The sequence below is a fragment of the Passer domesticus genome, chromosome W, assembly GCF_036417665.1.
Source record: "Passer domesticus isolate bPasDom1 chromosome W, bPasDom1.hap1, whole genome shotgun sequence".
Lineage (NCBI taxonomy): Eukaryota > Metazoa > Chordata > Aves > Passeriformes > Passeridae > Passer > Passer domesticus.
The window spans coordinates 46763368-46779794 of NC_087511.1; the positions used below are offsets into that span (position 1 = coordinate 46763368).

General features: G+C 37.6%; 1 protein-coding gene across 1 annotated transcript; it reads left to right on the forward strand.

Annotated features, from left to right (window-relative positions):
* Positions 1–710: 710 nt before the first annotated feature.
* LOC135289163 (netrin receptor DCC-like) lies at positions 711–14585 on the forward strand. The gene is made up of 4 exons (XM_064402587.1): positions 711–811; positions 5049–5340; positions 11813–11893; positions 14515–14585. The coding sequence occupies exons 1-3, from the start codon at positions 760–762 to the stop codon at positions 11889–11891; spliced, it is 423 nt and encodes a 140-aa protein (XP_064258657.1). The 5' UTR covers positions 711–759; the 3' UTR covers positions 11892–11893; positions 14515–14585.
* Positions 14586–16427: the final 1842 nt, after the last annotated feature.

Genomic DNA, 16427 nt, shown 5'->3' on the forward strand with positions numbered 1-16427 from the left:
TTTTGGAATTTTTGGGGATTTTTTTGGGATATTTTTTGAGATTTTTGGGGAATTTTTGGGGAATTTTTTTTTATATTTGGGATTTTTTTGGGAATTTTTTTGGTCTTTTTTGGGATTTTTTTGGAATATTTTTGAGATATATTTGGGATCTTTTAGGGATATTTTTGGGGAATTTTTGGGGATTTTTTTGCTATATTTTTGGGATAATTTTTTGATATTTTTGGGACTTTTTTTGGAACTTTTTTGGGAGATTTTGGGGGGAATTTTCTGGGTATTTTTTGGAATTTTTGGGGGATTTTTTTGATATTTTGGGGATTTTTTTTGGATATTTTTGGGGATTTTTTTGGAATCTATTGGGGATTTTTTTTCTATTTTATTGGAAATTTTGGGGAATTTTTGTGGGATTTTTTGGATTTTTTTTGGAATTTTTTGGATTTTTTTGGGAATTTTTGGGGGATTTTTATATTTTATGGGGTTTTTGTGGGATATTTTTGGGAATTTTTTGGTGAATTTTTGGGATATTTTTGGGACTTTTTTGGGGACTTTTTTGGGATATTTTTGTGGGGTTTTTTTAAATTATTGGGGATTTTTTTTCTATTTTATTGGAAATTTTTGGGGAATTTTTGTGGGATTTTTTGGGGGGATTTTTTGGGGGTTTTTGGGGATTTTTTTGGGGAATTTTTTTGGGATTTTTTTTTTTTATATTTGGGATATTTTTGGGATTTCTCAGCCCTTTTTCCCTTCCCTCTGCAGGGCGGGATGGAATCCATCGCTGGGATTTGGCTCCTGCTGCTGCTGCCCAGTGCCACAGGTGAGACCCCAAAAAATCCCCAAAATATTCCCAAAAATTCCCCAAAAAATCCCTAAAATATTCCCAAAAATTCCCCAAAAATGCCCAAAATATCCCGAAAAAGTCCTGAAAATATCCCCAAAAAATCCCGAAAAAATCCCCCCAAAATCCTGAAAAAATCTCCAAATATTCCCCAAAAAATCCTCAAAAAATGCCCAAACTATTCTGAAAAAAATCCCCAAAAATTCCCCAAAAAATAATCAAAAATTGCCCAAAATATTCCCAAAAAATCCTGAAAAAGTCCTGAAAAAAATTCCCAAAAATTCCCCAAAAATCCACAAAAATACCCAAAAAATTCCCAAAAAATCCTGAAAAAATAATAATAAAAAAATCCTAAAAATTCCTAAAAAATTCCCCAAAAATCCCCCAAAAGACCCAAGTATTCCCAAAAATATCCTGAAAAGAATCTAAGAAAAATTCCCCCAAAAATCCCTAAAAATTCTCCAATTTTTTTTTAATTACCAAAAAAATTCCCAGAAAATCATCCAAAAATGCTCCAAATAGTCCTAAAAAATTCCCCCAAAAATCCCCAAAAATTCAAAAAAAATCCCCCCAAAATGCCCAAAATAATCCCAAAAAATCCCGAAAAAATGTCCAAATATTCCCAAAAAAATCCTCAAAAAAATGCTCAAAATATTCTGAAAAAATTCTGAAAAAATGACCAAAATATCCCCAAAAAATCCCCCGAAAAGCCACAAAATATGCCCAAAATATTCCCAAAAATGCCCAAAAAATTTCCTTTAAAAATCCTAAAAATTTCCCCAAAAAATCCCCAAAAATCCCAAAAAAAACCTAAAAAATGCCCAAAAAATCCTGAAAATTTCCCCAAAAAATCCTAAAAAAATCCCCCAAAAAATCCTGAAAAAGTCCTGAAAAAATCCCCAAAAATTCCCCAAAAAATCCTCAAAATACTCCCAAAAAATCCTCAAAAATACCCCAAAAATCACCAAAAATCCTGAAAAAAAAATCCTAAAAAAACCCTAAAAAATTCCCAAAAAATCCACAAAACATCTTCAAAAATACCCAAATTATTCCCAAAAAATCCTGAAAAAACCAAGAAAATTCCTTAAAAAATCCTAAAAACGCTCCAAAATTTTTTAAAATTCCCCAAAAATCCCCCCAAAATTCCCCAAAAAATAAAAAAAAATTCCCAGAAAATCATCCAAAAATGCTCCAAATATTCCCAAAAAAATCCTAAAAAAATCCCCAAAAATTCCCAAAAAATCCTAAAAAAAATCCCAAAAAATTCCCAAAAAATATCCTCAAAAATGCCCAAAATTATCCCAAAAAAAATCTGAAAAAATCCTTAAAAAATCCTAAAAATTTCCCCAAAAATCATCAAAAAATCCGAAAATATTCCTAAAAAATTCTTAAAAATCCACAAAAATGCCCAAAAATTCCCCCAAAAATCCGCAAAAATGCCCCAAATATTCCCAAAAAATCCTGAAAAGAATCTAAGAAAAATTCCCCCAAAAATCCCTAAAAATGCTCCAAACTTTTTTAAAAATTCCCAAAAATCCCCACAAAATTCCCCCAAAATCCCCAAAAATTCCCCAAAAAATCCTCCAAAAATGCCCAAAATAATCCCAAAAAATCCTGAAAAAATCCCCAAATATTCCCCAAAAAAATCCTCAAAAAATGCCCAAAATTTCCCAAAAATTCTGAAAAATTCCTTAAAAAATCCTAAAAATTTCCCCAAAAATATTGAAAAAATCCTCAAAATATTCCCAAAAAATCCTAAAAAATCCCCAAAATTCCTCAAAAATGCCCAAAATATTCTGAAAAAAATTTGAAAAAATCCCCCAAAAAATCCCCCAAAATTCCCAAAAAATCCTCAAAAATTGCCCAAAATATTCCCAAAATCCTGAGAAAATCCTAAAAATTTCCCAGAAAACTCAAAAATTCCACAAAAAATGCCCAAAAATTCCCCCAAAAATCCACAAAAAATCCCCAAAATTACCAAAAAATTCCCAAAAAATCCAGAAAAAATCCTAAAAAAAATCCTACAAAATTCCCCCAAAAATTCCTTAAAAAATCCTCCAAAAATGCCCAAAATATTCTGAAAAGTCCAGAAAAAATCTACAAAAATTCCACAAAAATGCCCAAAATATTCCCAAAAAATCCTGAGAAAATCCCTCAAAAATCCAAGAAAAATTCCCCAAAAATGCCCCAAATATTCCCAAAAAATCCCCCAAAAATCCAAAAAATTTAGGGAAAAATTGGGGGAAAATATTGGGAAAAAATGGAGGAAAATCGAAGGAAAATTGGGATAAAATTATGAAAAAATGGGAAAAACTTAGGGAAAAATTGGACAAAAAGAAGAGAAAAATTTGGAGAAAAATTGAGAAAAAATGGGAAAAATTGGAGAAAAAATGGGGGAAATTTAGGAAAAAATGACAAAAAAATAGGAAAAAATTGGGAAAAATTTGGAAAAAATAGGTAAAAATTGGGGGGGAAATGGGAAAAATGTGAGAAAAAATTTGTAAAAATTGGAGAAAAAATGGGGAAAAATTAGGGAAAAATGGTAAAAAATAGGGAAAAATTGGGGGAAAATTGGGCAAAAGTAGGAGAAAATTTGGAGGAAAATTGGAGGAAAATAGGGAAAAATTAGACAAAAATTGGACAAAAAATAAGTGAAAATTCGGGGGAAAATTGGTGAAAAAATGGGAAAATAATGGAGAAAAAATGGAAAAATTAGGGAAAAATGTTGACAAATAGTGGGAAAAATTGGGGAAAAATTGGACAAAAATATAGAATAAATTGGAGGAAAATTGAGAAAAAATTGAGAAAAAATGGAGAAAAATGGGGAGAAATTAGGGAAAAATGTCAAAAAATTGAGAAAAATTGGGAGAAAATAGTTGGAAAAAGGGGGGAAATGGGTCCAAAAAATGAGAAAAATTTGGGAAAAATTGGGAGAAACTCAAGGAAAAATTGGGGGAAAAGTTAGGGAAAAATTGGACAAAAATAAGAGAAAAAATTGGAGGAAAATTGAGAAAAAATAGGTAAAAAATGGACAAAAAGTTGCTATAAATGAGGGGAAAATTGGAGAAAAAAATGGGAAAAAATAGGGGAAAAATGGCAAAAAATCAGGAAAATATTGGGAAAAATCCAGACAAAATGGGAATAATAGGGGAAGATTAGGAAAAAAAAATTGGGGGAAAATTTGTGGCAAATTCAGGGAAAATTTTTATAAAAATTTCCATTTTTTTCTTGCAGGATTTCACCTCCCTCCCTTCATCGAGGTGAAATTCCTACAGGAACCTTCGGGTGCTGGGGTGGCCCAAAAATGGGGAAAAATTGGGGAAAATTGGAGAAAAAATTGGAAAAATTGGGGAAAAATTGCGGGAGAAATTGGGGGAAAATTGCCGGAGAAATTGGGGGAAAATTGGAGAAAAATTGGGCGAAAGTTGAAGGAAAATTGGACAAAAATTAGAGAAAAACTGGGTGGAAAATCAGAAAAAATTGGGAAAAAATTTGGGAAAATTAGGGGAAAAATTGGACAAAAATACGGGAAAAATGGGAAAAATGTGAGAAAAAAATTATGAAAATTGGAGAAAAAATGGGGGAAAATTAGGAAAAAATAGTAAAAAAATAGGGGAAAATTGGACAAAAATAAGGGAAAAAATTGGAGGAAAATTGGAGAAAAAATGGGAAAAAAATTTGGGGAAAGATGGTAAAAAATAGGGAAAAATTGACAAAAAAATCAGGAAAAAATTAGGAAAAATGTGAGAAAAAATTTATAAAAATTGGAGAGAAAAATGGTAAAAATAGGGAAAAATTGGGGGAAAATTAGGGAAAAAATGAGGGAAAAATGGATATAAATAGGAGAAAAATTGGGGAAAATTGGGAAAAATTGGAGAAAAAATGGGAAAAAAATGGGAAAAAAGGCAAAAAATAGGAGAAAATTGGGAAAAATCAGGGGAAAATTGGGTGAAATTTGGGGGAAAAATTGTAATAAAATTAGGTAAAAATAGGGGAAAAATGGGAAAAAATTAAGGAAAAATTGGGAAAAAAATGGGGAAAATTGGACAAAAAAAGAGAATAAATTGGACGAAAATTGGAGGAAAAATTGGCAAAAAATAGGGGGAAAATTATTTAAAAATAGGGAAAAAATTGGGAAAAATTCAGGAAAAATTGGGGAAAAAATTTGTGGCAATTTCAGGAAAAATTTTAATAGAAATTTCCATTTTTTTTGCAGGATTTCACCTCCCTCCCTTCACCGAGGTGAAATTCCTGCAGGAACCTTCGGACGTCGTCGTCGCCCGCGGCTCCGACCTCATCCTGGAATGTTCCGTGGAGTCTGACGGAGAAATTCTGGGAATATTCTGGAAAAAAGAGGGGAAAATTTTGGATTTGGAGGAGGACGAGAGGAGGAAGCAGCTGGGGAATGGATCCCTGTGGATCCGGAACGTTCTGCACTCGCGGCATCACCAACCCGACGAGGGGAGGAGGGGCTGGGGGCAGCCGCGAGGCCAAAGTCAGCCTGGCAGGTGGGGGAAATTGGGGAGAAATTGGGGAGAAATTGGGAAAAAATTGGGAAAAAATTGGGCGAAAATCGGGAAAAATTTGGTGAAGATCGGGGGAAAATTGGGGGAATATTAGGAGAAATACGGTAAAAAGTTGGCGGGATATTAGGAGAATTACGGTAAAAAGTTGGTGGAAAATCGGGGAAAAAGTGGAGAAAAATTAGTAGAAAACTTGGGAAATTTTGGGATAAAATGGAGGAAAATAGGAGAAAAAAGGTGTGAAAAGGAGACAAAAATTCGGAGAAAATTGGGGGAAAATGGGGGAAAATTGGGAAAAAATTGGGAAAAATGGAGAAAAAGTGGAGAAAATTTGGGAGAAAATTAAGGAAAATTGAGGAAAAGTTGGGGGGAAAATGGGAGAAAAATGGTGTGAGAAGGAGAGAAAAATTCGGAGAAAGTTTGGGGAAAATTGGGGAAAATTGGAGAAAAATTGGTGGAAATTGGGGGAGTATTAGGAGAAATATGGTAAAAAGTTGGTGGAAATATGGGGGGAAATTGGGAGAAAATTAGGAAAAAAGTGGAGAAAAATTTGGGGAAAATTTGGTAAAAATTAGGAAAAAATGAGGAAAAATTGAGAAAAAGTGGAGAAAAATGGGAGAAAATTTGGGATAGAATGGGGGAAAATAGGAGAAAAATGGTGTGAGAAGGAGAGAAAAGTTGGAGGAAAATTGTGGAAAAATTTGGGAAAATTCGTAGAAAATTGGAGAAAAATTGGGGGAAAAGTGGAGAAAAGTTGGGAGAAAATTTGGGAAATTTTGGGATAAAATGGGGGAAAATAGGAGAGAAATGGTGTGAGAAGGAGAGAAAAATTTGGAGAAAATTGGGGAAAAATTGAGGAAAATTGGGGGAGTATTAGGAGAAATATGGTAAAAAGTTGGCGGAAATACGGGGGAAATTGGGAGAAAATTAGGAAAAAAGTGGGGAAAAATTGGGAGAAAATTGGGGGAAATTGAGGGAAAGTTGGGGGAAAATAGGAGAAAAATGGGGGAAAAGGGAGAGAAGGATTGGAGGAAAATTGCAAAAAATTTGGGGAAAATTAGGGAAAAATTGAGGAAAAATTGGAGAAAAAGTAGAAAAAAAATTGGGAGAAAATTTGGGAAATTTTGGGATAAAACGGGGGAAAACAGAAGAGAAATGGTGTGAGAAGGAGAGAAAAATTCGGAGAAAATTAGGAAAAAATTAGGAAATAATTGGGCGAAAATTGGGTGAAAATCGGGGGAGTATTGGGAGAAATACGATAAAAAGTTGGCGGAAAATTGGGAAAAAAGTGGAGAAAAATTGAGAGAAAATTGGGGAAAATTGAGGAAAAGTTGGGGGAAAATAGGGGGAAAATGGTGTGACAAGGAGAGAAAAATTCGGAGAAAATTGGGGAAAATTGGGAAAATTTTGAAGCAAAAAGGGAGGAGGGAGGCAGGGAGGAGGGGCTGGGGGCAGCCACGAGGCCAAAGCCAGCGTGGCGGGTGGGGGAAAATTGGGAAAAAATTGGGGGAGTATTAGGAGAAATACGGTAAGAACATGGGGAAGTATTATGAGAAATACGGTAAAAAGTTGGCGGTAATTGGGAGAAAATTGGGAAGAAAGTGGAGAAAAATTGGGGAAAATTGAGGGAAAGTTGCGGGAAAAGTGGAGAAAAATGGGGGAAAAGTGAGAGAAGGATTGGGGAATAATTGGGGAAAATTGGGAGAAAATTAAGGAAAAATGGAGGAAAAATCAGAAAAATTTGGGGTTAAACGGGGGAAAAGTGGAGAAAAAGTGGGAGAAAAATTCCAGGATTTTTTCTGAATTTTTCTGGGATTTTTTTCAGAATTTTTCCAGGATTTTTCCAGAATTTTCTGAGGATTTTTTTCAGAATTTTTTCATAATTTTTCTGGGATTTTTCAGAAATTTTTCAGGATTCTTCCGAAATTTTTTTCAGAAATTTCCCAGAATTTTTCCATAATTTTCTGGGATTTTCCAGAAAAGGTTCAGGATTTTTCCAGTTTTTTTTCGATATTCGTTTCAGGATTTTCTGGGGTTTTTTCAGGATTTTTCTGGGAATTTTTCCTGATTATTTCACAATTTTTGGAGATTTTTTCAGAATTTTTTTTTCCCCAGAATTTTTCCAGAATTTTTCTGGGATTTTTCAGAAAATTTTCAGGATTTTTCTGAATTTTTTTCAGGATTTTTCAGAATTTTTCTGGGATTTTTTTCAGAATTTTTTTACCATTTTTTCAGAATTTTTCTGTAATTTTTCTGGGATTTTTCAGAAAATTTTCAGGATTTTTCTGGGATTGTTACCAAACATTTTCAGAATTTTTTCAGAATGTTTCAGGGAATTTTTTCTGATTTTTTTTTTCCCTGGAATTTTTTTCAGGATTTTTTGGAGATTTTTTCAGGATTTTTCTGAAATTTTCTGTGATGTTTCTGGGAATTTTTCCTGATTATTTCAGAATTTTTCTGGGATTTTCCTGAATTTTAAAATAATTCTTCTGGGATTTTTTACAGAATTTTTACGGAATTTTTTAGGGATTTTTTCCCCCATAATTTTCAGGAATTATTCCAGGACTTTTCCAGAATTTTTTCCTATTTTTTAGGATTTCTCTGGAATTTTTCCAGAATTTTTTCCGGATTTTTTGGGAGATTTTTTCAGGATTTTTCTGAAATTTTCTGGGAATTTTTCCTGATTATTTCAGAATTCTGGGGGGGATTTTTTTTCTGAATTTTTTTCAGAATTTTCCTGGTATTTTCTGGAATTTTTACTGAATTTTTGGGGGATTTTTTCCAGGATTTTCCTGAAATTTTCTGGGATTTTTCAGCAATTTAACCTGATTATTTCAGAATTTTTTTTCCTGGGATTTATCTGGGATTCTTTCAGAACTTTTTCAGAATTTTTTCTGAAATTTCCAGAATTTTTTTCAGATTTTTTTGGAATTTTTTCTGAATTTCTCGGCATTTTTATGGGATTTTTTTTTTCCCCTCAGAATTTTTTCGGGATTTTTTCAGAATTTTTTTCAGAATTTTTTCAGTGTTTTTCTGGGATTGTTCCAGGATTTTTTCACCATTTTCTGGATTTTTTTTCATATTTTTCTGGATTTCCCCCCCCCAGATTTTTCTCAGGATTTTTTTAGAATTTTTCCCTATTTTTCTAGGATTTTTCTGGGATTTTTTCTTTCTTTTTTTTTTCATAATTTTTCCATAATTTTCCTGGATTTTTTTTTTTCAGAATTTTCCAGGATTTTTAAATAATTTTTGGGGGATTTTTACAGAATTTCATCAGAATTTTTTGGGACTTTTTTCTAAATTTTTACCCTTTTTTCTGGGATTTTTCAGCATTTTTTAAAAAATAATTTTTGCATAATTTTCCAGCATTTTTCTGGACTTTCCCCCCAAATTTTTACAGAATTGTTGCGATTTTTTCAGGTTTTTTTCCCAGAATTTTTTCCAGATTTCCCCCAAAATTTTCTGGAATTTTTGCAGAATTTCCCAGAATATTTCTGGAATTTTCACACAAATGTTCTGAATGTTCCAAAGTATTAAAAAAAAAAATTTCCTGGATTTTCCCAGAATTTTCCTGGAATTTCTGGATTTTTTTCAGAAGTTTTCTCAGGATTTTTCCATAATTTTTCCTATCTTTGTCTAAAATTTTCCCAGAATTTTCTCCAATTTAAACAATTTTTTCCCCCATATTTTTTCCAGAATTTTCTGGAAAATTCCAATAATTTTTCTCAAATTCCCATGAATTTTCTCAAGACTTTTTCATCAATTTTCCAGAATTTTCCTGGATTTTTTCTGCAATTTCCCTGAAGTGTTTCCAGAATTTTCCCTGAATTTTCTGGAAAAATCAGGGATTTTTCCAGGATTTTTTCCCACAATTTCCCGGAATTTTCTGGATATTTTTCTGAAGTTTTCTCAGGATTTTTCCAGATTTTTTCTGATTTTTGTCAAAATTTTCCCATCATTTTCTCCAATTTAAATTATTTTTTTCCTCAGAATTTTCCCAGAATTTTTCTCAAATTCTCTCGAATTTTCCTAGAATTTTTTCATCATTTTCCTGGAGATTTCCCAGAATTTTTCCTGGATTTTTTTCTGCAATTTCCCCAGATTTTTTTCAATTTTTTCCCCCAGAATTTTTCTAGAATTTTCTCCAATTTTAATGGAATTTTCCCACAAACATTCTGAATACTTTCCTGAGTTTTTCCAGAATTTTCCCAGATTTTTTTTTAATTTTCTGTAAAATTTCCCAGAATTTTCTCTGATTTTTGCTAAATTTTCTGAATTTTCCCAGATTTTCCCAAGAATTTTCTCCAATTTTGATGGAGTTTTCCCCAGAATTTTCGCACACATTTTTGGAATTTTTCCAGAATTTTCCCAGAATTTATCTTGAATTTGTGATGATTTTTTCTGGAATGTTTCCTCAATTTTCCCAGAAATTTCCTCGAATTTCTTCAGAATTTTCCCAGATTTTTTCCTGAAATTTTTTCCCAAAATTTTCCAGAATTTATCTTGAATTTTTGATGATTTTTCCAGAAATTTCCTCATTTTTTCCCCTTGAATTTTCCCAGAATTTTCCCGGAATTTATCTTGAATTTTTTACCATTTTTGGTGGGATTTTCCAATGATTTTCCCAGAAACTTCCTCAATTTCTTCCAGATTTTTTCCAGAATCTTCCTCGATATTTTTTTCTGGAATTTTCCAGAATTTTCCCAGAATTTATCTTGACATTTGACGCTTTTTTCTGGAATTTTACCCTTGATTTTTCCAGAAATTTCCTCAATTCTTCCTTGAATTTCTCCAGAATTTCCCTGGATTTTTTCCTTGCTTCTTCCCACATTTTTCTAGAATTTTTTCCAGAATTTTCCATGGAATTTATCTTGATTTTTTTTTTTTAATTTTCCAAGGATTTTTTCCAGAAATTTCCTCATTTCTTCCCTGAATTTTCCCACAATTTTCCCGGATTTTTCCTTGATTCTTCCAAAATTTTCCTGAATTTTTCCAGAATTTTCCCAGAATTTTCCATGGAATTTTGATGATTTTTTCCAGAATTTTCCCTCGATTTTTCCAGAAATTTCCTCATTCCTTCCCTGAATTTTTCCAGAATTTTCCCGGATTTTTTTCTGGAATTTCCCCCAGAATTTTCCAGAAATTTCCCAGAATTTATCTTGAATTTTTTAACCATTTTTTCTGGAATCTTCCCTTGATTTTTCCAGAAATTTCCTCAATTTCTTCCTGATTTTTTCCAGAATTTTCCTCGATTTTCTCCTTGAATTTTCCCCACATTTTTCTGGATTTTTTCCCCCAGAATTTTCCAGAACTTTCCATGGAATTTTGACGATTTTTTTCTGGAACATTCCCTTGATTTTTTCCAGAAATTTCCTCTTTTTTTTTTTTTCTTCAGAATTTTCCCGGATTTTTTTCCTGGAATTTTTTCCCAAATTTTTCCAGAATTTATCTTGAATTTTCGATGATTTTTCTGGAACCTTCCCTCAATTTTTCCAGAAATTTCCTCATTTTTTCCCCTTGAATTTTCCCAGAATTTTCCCGGAATTTATCTTGAATTTTTTACCATTTTTGGTGGAATTTTCCAATGATTTTTCCAGAAACTTCCTCAATTTCTTCCTGATTTTTTCCAGAATCTTCCTCGATATTTTTTTCTGGAATTTTCCAGAATTTTCCCAGAATTTATCTTGACATTTGACACTTTTTTCTGGAATTTTACCCTTGATTTTTCCAGAAATTTCCTCAATTCTTCCTTGAATTTCTCCAGAATTTCCCCGGATTTTTTCCTTGCTTCTTCCCACATTTTTCTAGAATTTTTTTCCAGAATTTTCCATTGAATTTCTCTTGAATTTTTTATGATTTTTTATTTAAATTTTCCAAGGACTTTTCCAGAAATTTCCTCATTTCTTCCCTGATTTTTTCCAGAATTTTCCCGGAATTTTTTCTGGAATTTCCCCCAGAATTTTCCAGAAATTTCCCAGAATTTATCTTGAATTTTTTAACCATTTTTTCTGGAATCTTCCCTTGATTTTTCCAGAAATTTCCTCAATTTCTTCCTGATTTTTTCCAGAATTTTCCTCGATTTTCTCCTTGAATTTTCCCCACATTTTTCTGGATTTTTTCCCCCAGAATTTTCCAGAACTTTCCATGGAATTTTGACGATTTTTTTCTGGAACATTCCCTTGATTTTTCCAGAAATTTCCTCTTTTTTTTTTTTTTCTTCAGAATTTTCCCGGATTTTTTTCCTGGAATTTTTTCCCAAATTTTTCCAGAATTTATCTTGAATTTTCGATGATTTTTCTGGAACCTTCCCTCGATTTTTCCAGAAATTTCCTCATTTTTTCCCCTTGAATTTTCCCAGAATTTTCCCGGAATTTATCTTGAATTTTTTACCATTTTTGGTGGAATTTTCCAATGATTTTCCCAGAAACTTCCTCATTTTCTTCCTGATTTTTTCCAGAATCTTCCTCGATTTTTTTTCTGGAATTTTCCCCACATTTCGGCTCTTCGGCTACACTGTACATCATGAGACATTTTAAAGGTAAGTGTGAATGTAAATATGAAAAATAAATTCATAAAATAAAATACAGTTTAAAATAAAAGGGGTTTCTTGGCTTTTATTTGGATAGAGGCAGGGGTTTTATTTTCAACAAGATAACTGTTACAGAAGTAAAAATCTTACTACAGAAATTTATAGTCAATACATAAAGATGTGCATAAAAATACTAAAGAAATATAAGGAATAGATGTAAAACAATATCAATTCTATATATATAAAAACTTATAAATACAAATGAAAAAAGAAACATTTTACATCCATTTCCCTTAGAAATATGAATGTGAATAGAAACATTGAAAAATATAACCAAATAGATTTATTTTTTAAAAAAATAAATAATAAATATTAAATATTTTTAAAAGAAAGCGAGGTTGGGGTGGGTTTTGGGGGTTTTTTTGGGGTTTTTTTCCTTCCGGGTTGTTTTGGGGTATTTATTTTAAGGGATCCCCCTGTTCGTTTTAGCCCAGCGCCGCCGCCTTGTGGCCAGAGCGCGGTACTGCAGCTCCCCCCGGCTGAGGCGGGCGGCGGCGCCGCCGCCTTGTGGCCAGAGCGCGGTACTGCAGCCTCCCGCCAGGCAGCCGAGGGGCGGCGCGAAAACGCCTCTCTGTGCCGCGCTGCTGCAGCGGCCGACGGCGTGGGGGGGGCGCTCGACCTTCTCAAGATGGCGACAGAAAAGACGGGCAAAATCGAGGGCCTCCCTCCGTTTACTGGACTGCCTGCGCGGCCCCGGTGGAATTTTCTGTGGCGATTCACGTGCTGTGGGCACGGGCTGCGGCCTCAGCGGCGCCGCGGGCGGGCGCGTTTTTGACGGGAGTTGCCAGGGTTTAGTAGGGTCGCCTTTCTCTGCCGAGGGCCTCTCGCGGCCGCCATCTTGGAAGTGGCGTGTCGCGGACTCGCTTGACCTTCTCAAGATGGCGGGGGGAAAAAAGAGCGGGAAAAACCAGGTTACCCTATAATAGCCGAGTGTAGCCGAAGAGCCGAAGATAGCCAAGTGTAACCGACTGTAGCCGAGTTTAGCCGAAGTGCCGAATATGATCGACTTTAGCCGAACCGAAGCCGAGTTCAGCCGAAGAGCCGAAACAAGCCCAGCTTAGACCAACAGCCGAACCAAAGCGCCGCTGCACGTACGTGTTTTAATCGCGTAACCGGGCGGACTCGGGAAAGCCGACAGCCGGAGTAGATTTCTGTTTGGTCCGTGTCTGTCAGGAGCGGGCTGTGTGCTGGACAGGCAGAGACGCTGTCGGAGCGTGGCGACAGCGCCAGCTGTGAGCTCTGAGGATGATGAGGGCTCCGAGCAGCCCCAGCCCTGAGCTGCGAGGATGAGGAGGGGGCGGCTCCTGCCGGGAGGAGGCTGTTTTAGGGGGGAAGGGGTTGCCTGAGCTCCCTTTTGCCTGGAGCTGCTGAGCAGAGGGGTTTAGGGGGGGCTCCCGGCGCTGTCTCGTGGAAGGACGCCGAGAGCTTCTCCGAGGGTCTGGGGGAACACCTGGATACGCACTTGGAGCATTGCTCAAAGGAGGTGCCGAGGAACAAAGCTCCGTGCCGGGAAGCAGCAGCCGAACGGGTGAGCTCGTGTGGATTTGTAGCGGGGACTTTTCTCCTTTCCCTTTCCAATTTCATCTTGCCAATCCCACCCCGGTGCCCTCTGGAAAAAAAAAAAAAAATTCTTGTCGTATTATGGGTGATTTGTGGGTAGGCCCCCCATTTTCATCATCCTAAGGTCTAAATTGAGGGGGCAGCGCTGTTGTCCCTCCTTTTCAAGGGTTTGAACTGAGGTCAAAATCCCCCTTTTACCACAGTTGGAGGAAAAGCCCTTTTTCTGCTACCGTCGGGGATGAAATTGCAGGGGAGAACACATTAATTCGCCCTGGCTGAAGCGGGCTGAGCAGCCCGCGCTGCCTCAGTTTCAGGGTTCAGCTGAAGGAAGCTGCAGCTCTCGCAGCCTTTGCGGGGTTGAACTGGGGCCGTGCCGCTGCCTTTGAGGGCGCTTCTCGTGCCCGCGGCCCGGCCCCGAAGGTTGCGGCGCGGGAGCGCTCCTGGCGCGGCCCGGGCAGTTGCTGCGCTGGGAGGGGAGCGCGGCCGGGCTGCCGCGGGAGTGCCGGAGCCGCGGCTTTAATTATGGAAAGTTCTTTTACGTCGTGGCTTTGAGGCGGTTTGTAGGAATTTATTGTGTCTTTTTGTTTGCAGTTGGTGTATCGTGAACTTCTTCGATGTTATGGTTGTTGGCTCAGGTGTTGATGACAGGGCTGTTTTGGAATTGAGTGTTGTTGTCACTTTTTTTTTTTGGTGGGGTACTATGCTTTTAAACATTAGGTTTTTTATAGTTGACTATGGTTTTTATGGATCGTGAAGCTTGAAGTGGAATGTAGGTTTTAAATTCCGTTGTGGTGGCTTTTATTAGCGTATGTAGTGTTTGTTTCTAGGTAGTGTCCTGTAGTAAATTTGTGCGGCTTTAAAAGTTCATACTATTGCATTTTTGTTTATCATATTATCGGGGTTTTATGTATTTGGTTTGTTTGATTGTAGTGTATGTTTTATGGTTACGAATAGTTAGGGAGGTATTGTTTCTGGTTACATTTATCCTTTGGCTTTGTGTTTCTTTCTAGGTGGTGTTTTTGTTTTATTGGACGGAGGAATTTTGCGGGCCGAGGAGCCGGGCGTCCTTAGGAGAATGGTGAGTAGCAGGCTTGCTGGGTTTTGGCAGCTGTGCGGCTAAGATGGTGCACTGACGTTTGGCGTTCCTGATTGTAGCCGTGACCAAGGGACCACAGCCCGGAGACTGCGGGAAATTGCCAGCGAGAGAGGCGGCCTTCCTTTGCAGCGGACGTGGAGTCTCATCCCAGGATGCTCGAGAGATAAGTCGAGGGCTGTGCCACGCTGAGGGGATGGAAGCGAGGTGCTGGGAGGGCCTTTTGAGTAGCTTCTTGGGAGGCAGGGATGTGCAGGAGATGGCCCCTTAGGCCACATGGAGGAGAAGTCTCAGCGTGCTGAGGTGCTCAGGGCAGAGCAGTGCCGCTCCCTGCCCGCCAGGCGGCGGCACGAGGTGCCCGAGGGCCCTTTCCATTCCCTGCCGCTGCTCCTATGGTTTCGGGGCACAGCTTGGCTCTTTCCTAAATGAAAACGTTATAGCATTGCTTTCAAAACCTCTGGATGTCTCCTCAGAGTTTCTTATATTCCTGTATATGTTAAATGAGATATAGAGGGCATATTTCAAAATAAATTTATGAATAAATTCCAGTGAATCTCTACCAAAAATCAGAGGCCCTGAAACACAAGAAGCTGTGCTGCAGGACCTGGTGTGCCCCTGGTTGTACCTCCTGTGCTGTCGGTGCTGCGTGTCAGAGCAGTAGGGATCGACAAGTCCAAAGAGCTGGAGCTGAACCCCGGAGCCGTTGTGGAGCAGGTGGGGGGGACTGGGGCAGAGCTGCTCCGGGGTAGTGGTAGGAACGGAAGCCTTCACAGGGCAAGGTGCTTGATCATCACCATACCCTGCTTTTCCTATGACAGCAACTGCTCTTGGTCATTCCTGCTGTTTGCAGGGAGTAAAAATTGCCTTGGGTATTTGCTACTGGGACTAGTGAGATCCTTTTCCTGATCCTGAGGGGAGACCTTGAAACACAACTGTGAGAAATGAGGATGCTGCAGCTGTAGAAATGGGAATGGAGAGTCCATGGTGAATGTTGTCTGGTGGGTCTCCCAGTGTCCCTGATCTAGTGCTGTGCTGTCACCAAGTCACTTCATTCTGATTTAAACACTATCAATGCACTGAATATGTACATTGGAGGGAAAAATGCCAGTGGGAAGCTTCATGTTCCCAAGGGATCTCTTTAGGGACATGCAGCTTCTGAGCTAATAAGATCATTCAGATTCCCAAGAAGCCTGCTGAGCTGTGGTTCTGGGGCATCTTCTGTGCCAGCCCAGTAGTTCTTTTCCTTGGAGCTCCCAGGGTTTAGGATGAAATGGTGCTCATGCCCCACTGGGAAAGCACGGTGCAAGATCAGCGCTGTGTTTTTTTCCTGCTCTCTGCACTCTCTCAAGGATGACCTGGAGTGCTCTGGCTCATGGCAATATAATCTGTGTGTAACAGCTTCCTGTGCCTGCCTGTGCAGCCGGGACAGTCATGAAGTGTCCCATGGAATCCCTGAGGTTGGGAATGCCCTTGGAGACCGGTGGGTCCAGCTGCTGCCCCAGCACTGCCAAGGCCAACCCCGTCCCCAAGTGCCACATCAGGAACCACCCACTGAGTGGCACAAATTGAAGTGAGGGCTGCAGGCACTGACAGCGTCACTGCTCACTCCCAGAAGGGCTCTCTTGCCCCCTCCCTTCTCCCTGGCCTTCTCAGGTAGGGTGACTGGTCTGGAGAACACAAGGTGCAGGGGGTGTAGCTTAAGTGCAGACTTGGGACCATTTTGCTGCAGTTCAGGGAACCTGTGCCCAAAGCACCTTCAGCTCCTGTGTGCTCAGCTTTTCCTTTGGGTTTTTATGCACCTGGAAACAGATTTTGGAATCCGCCAGTAAA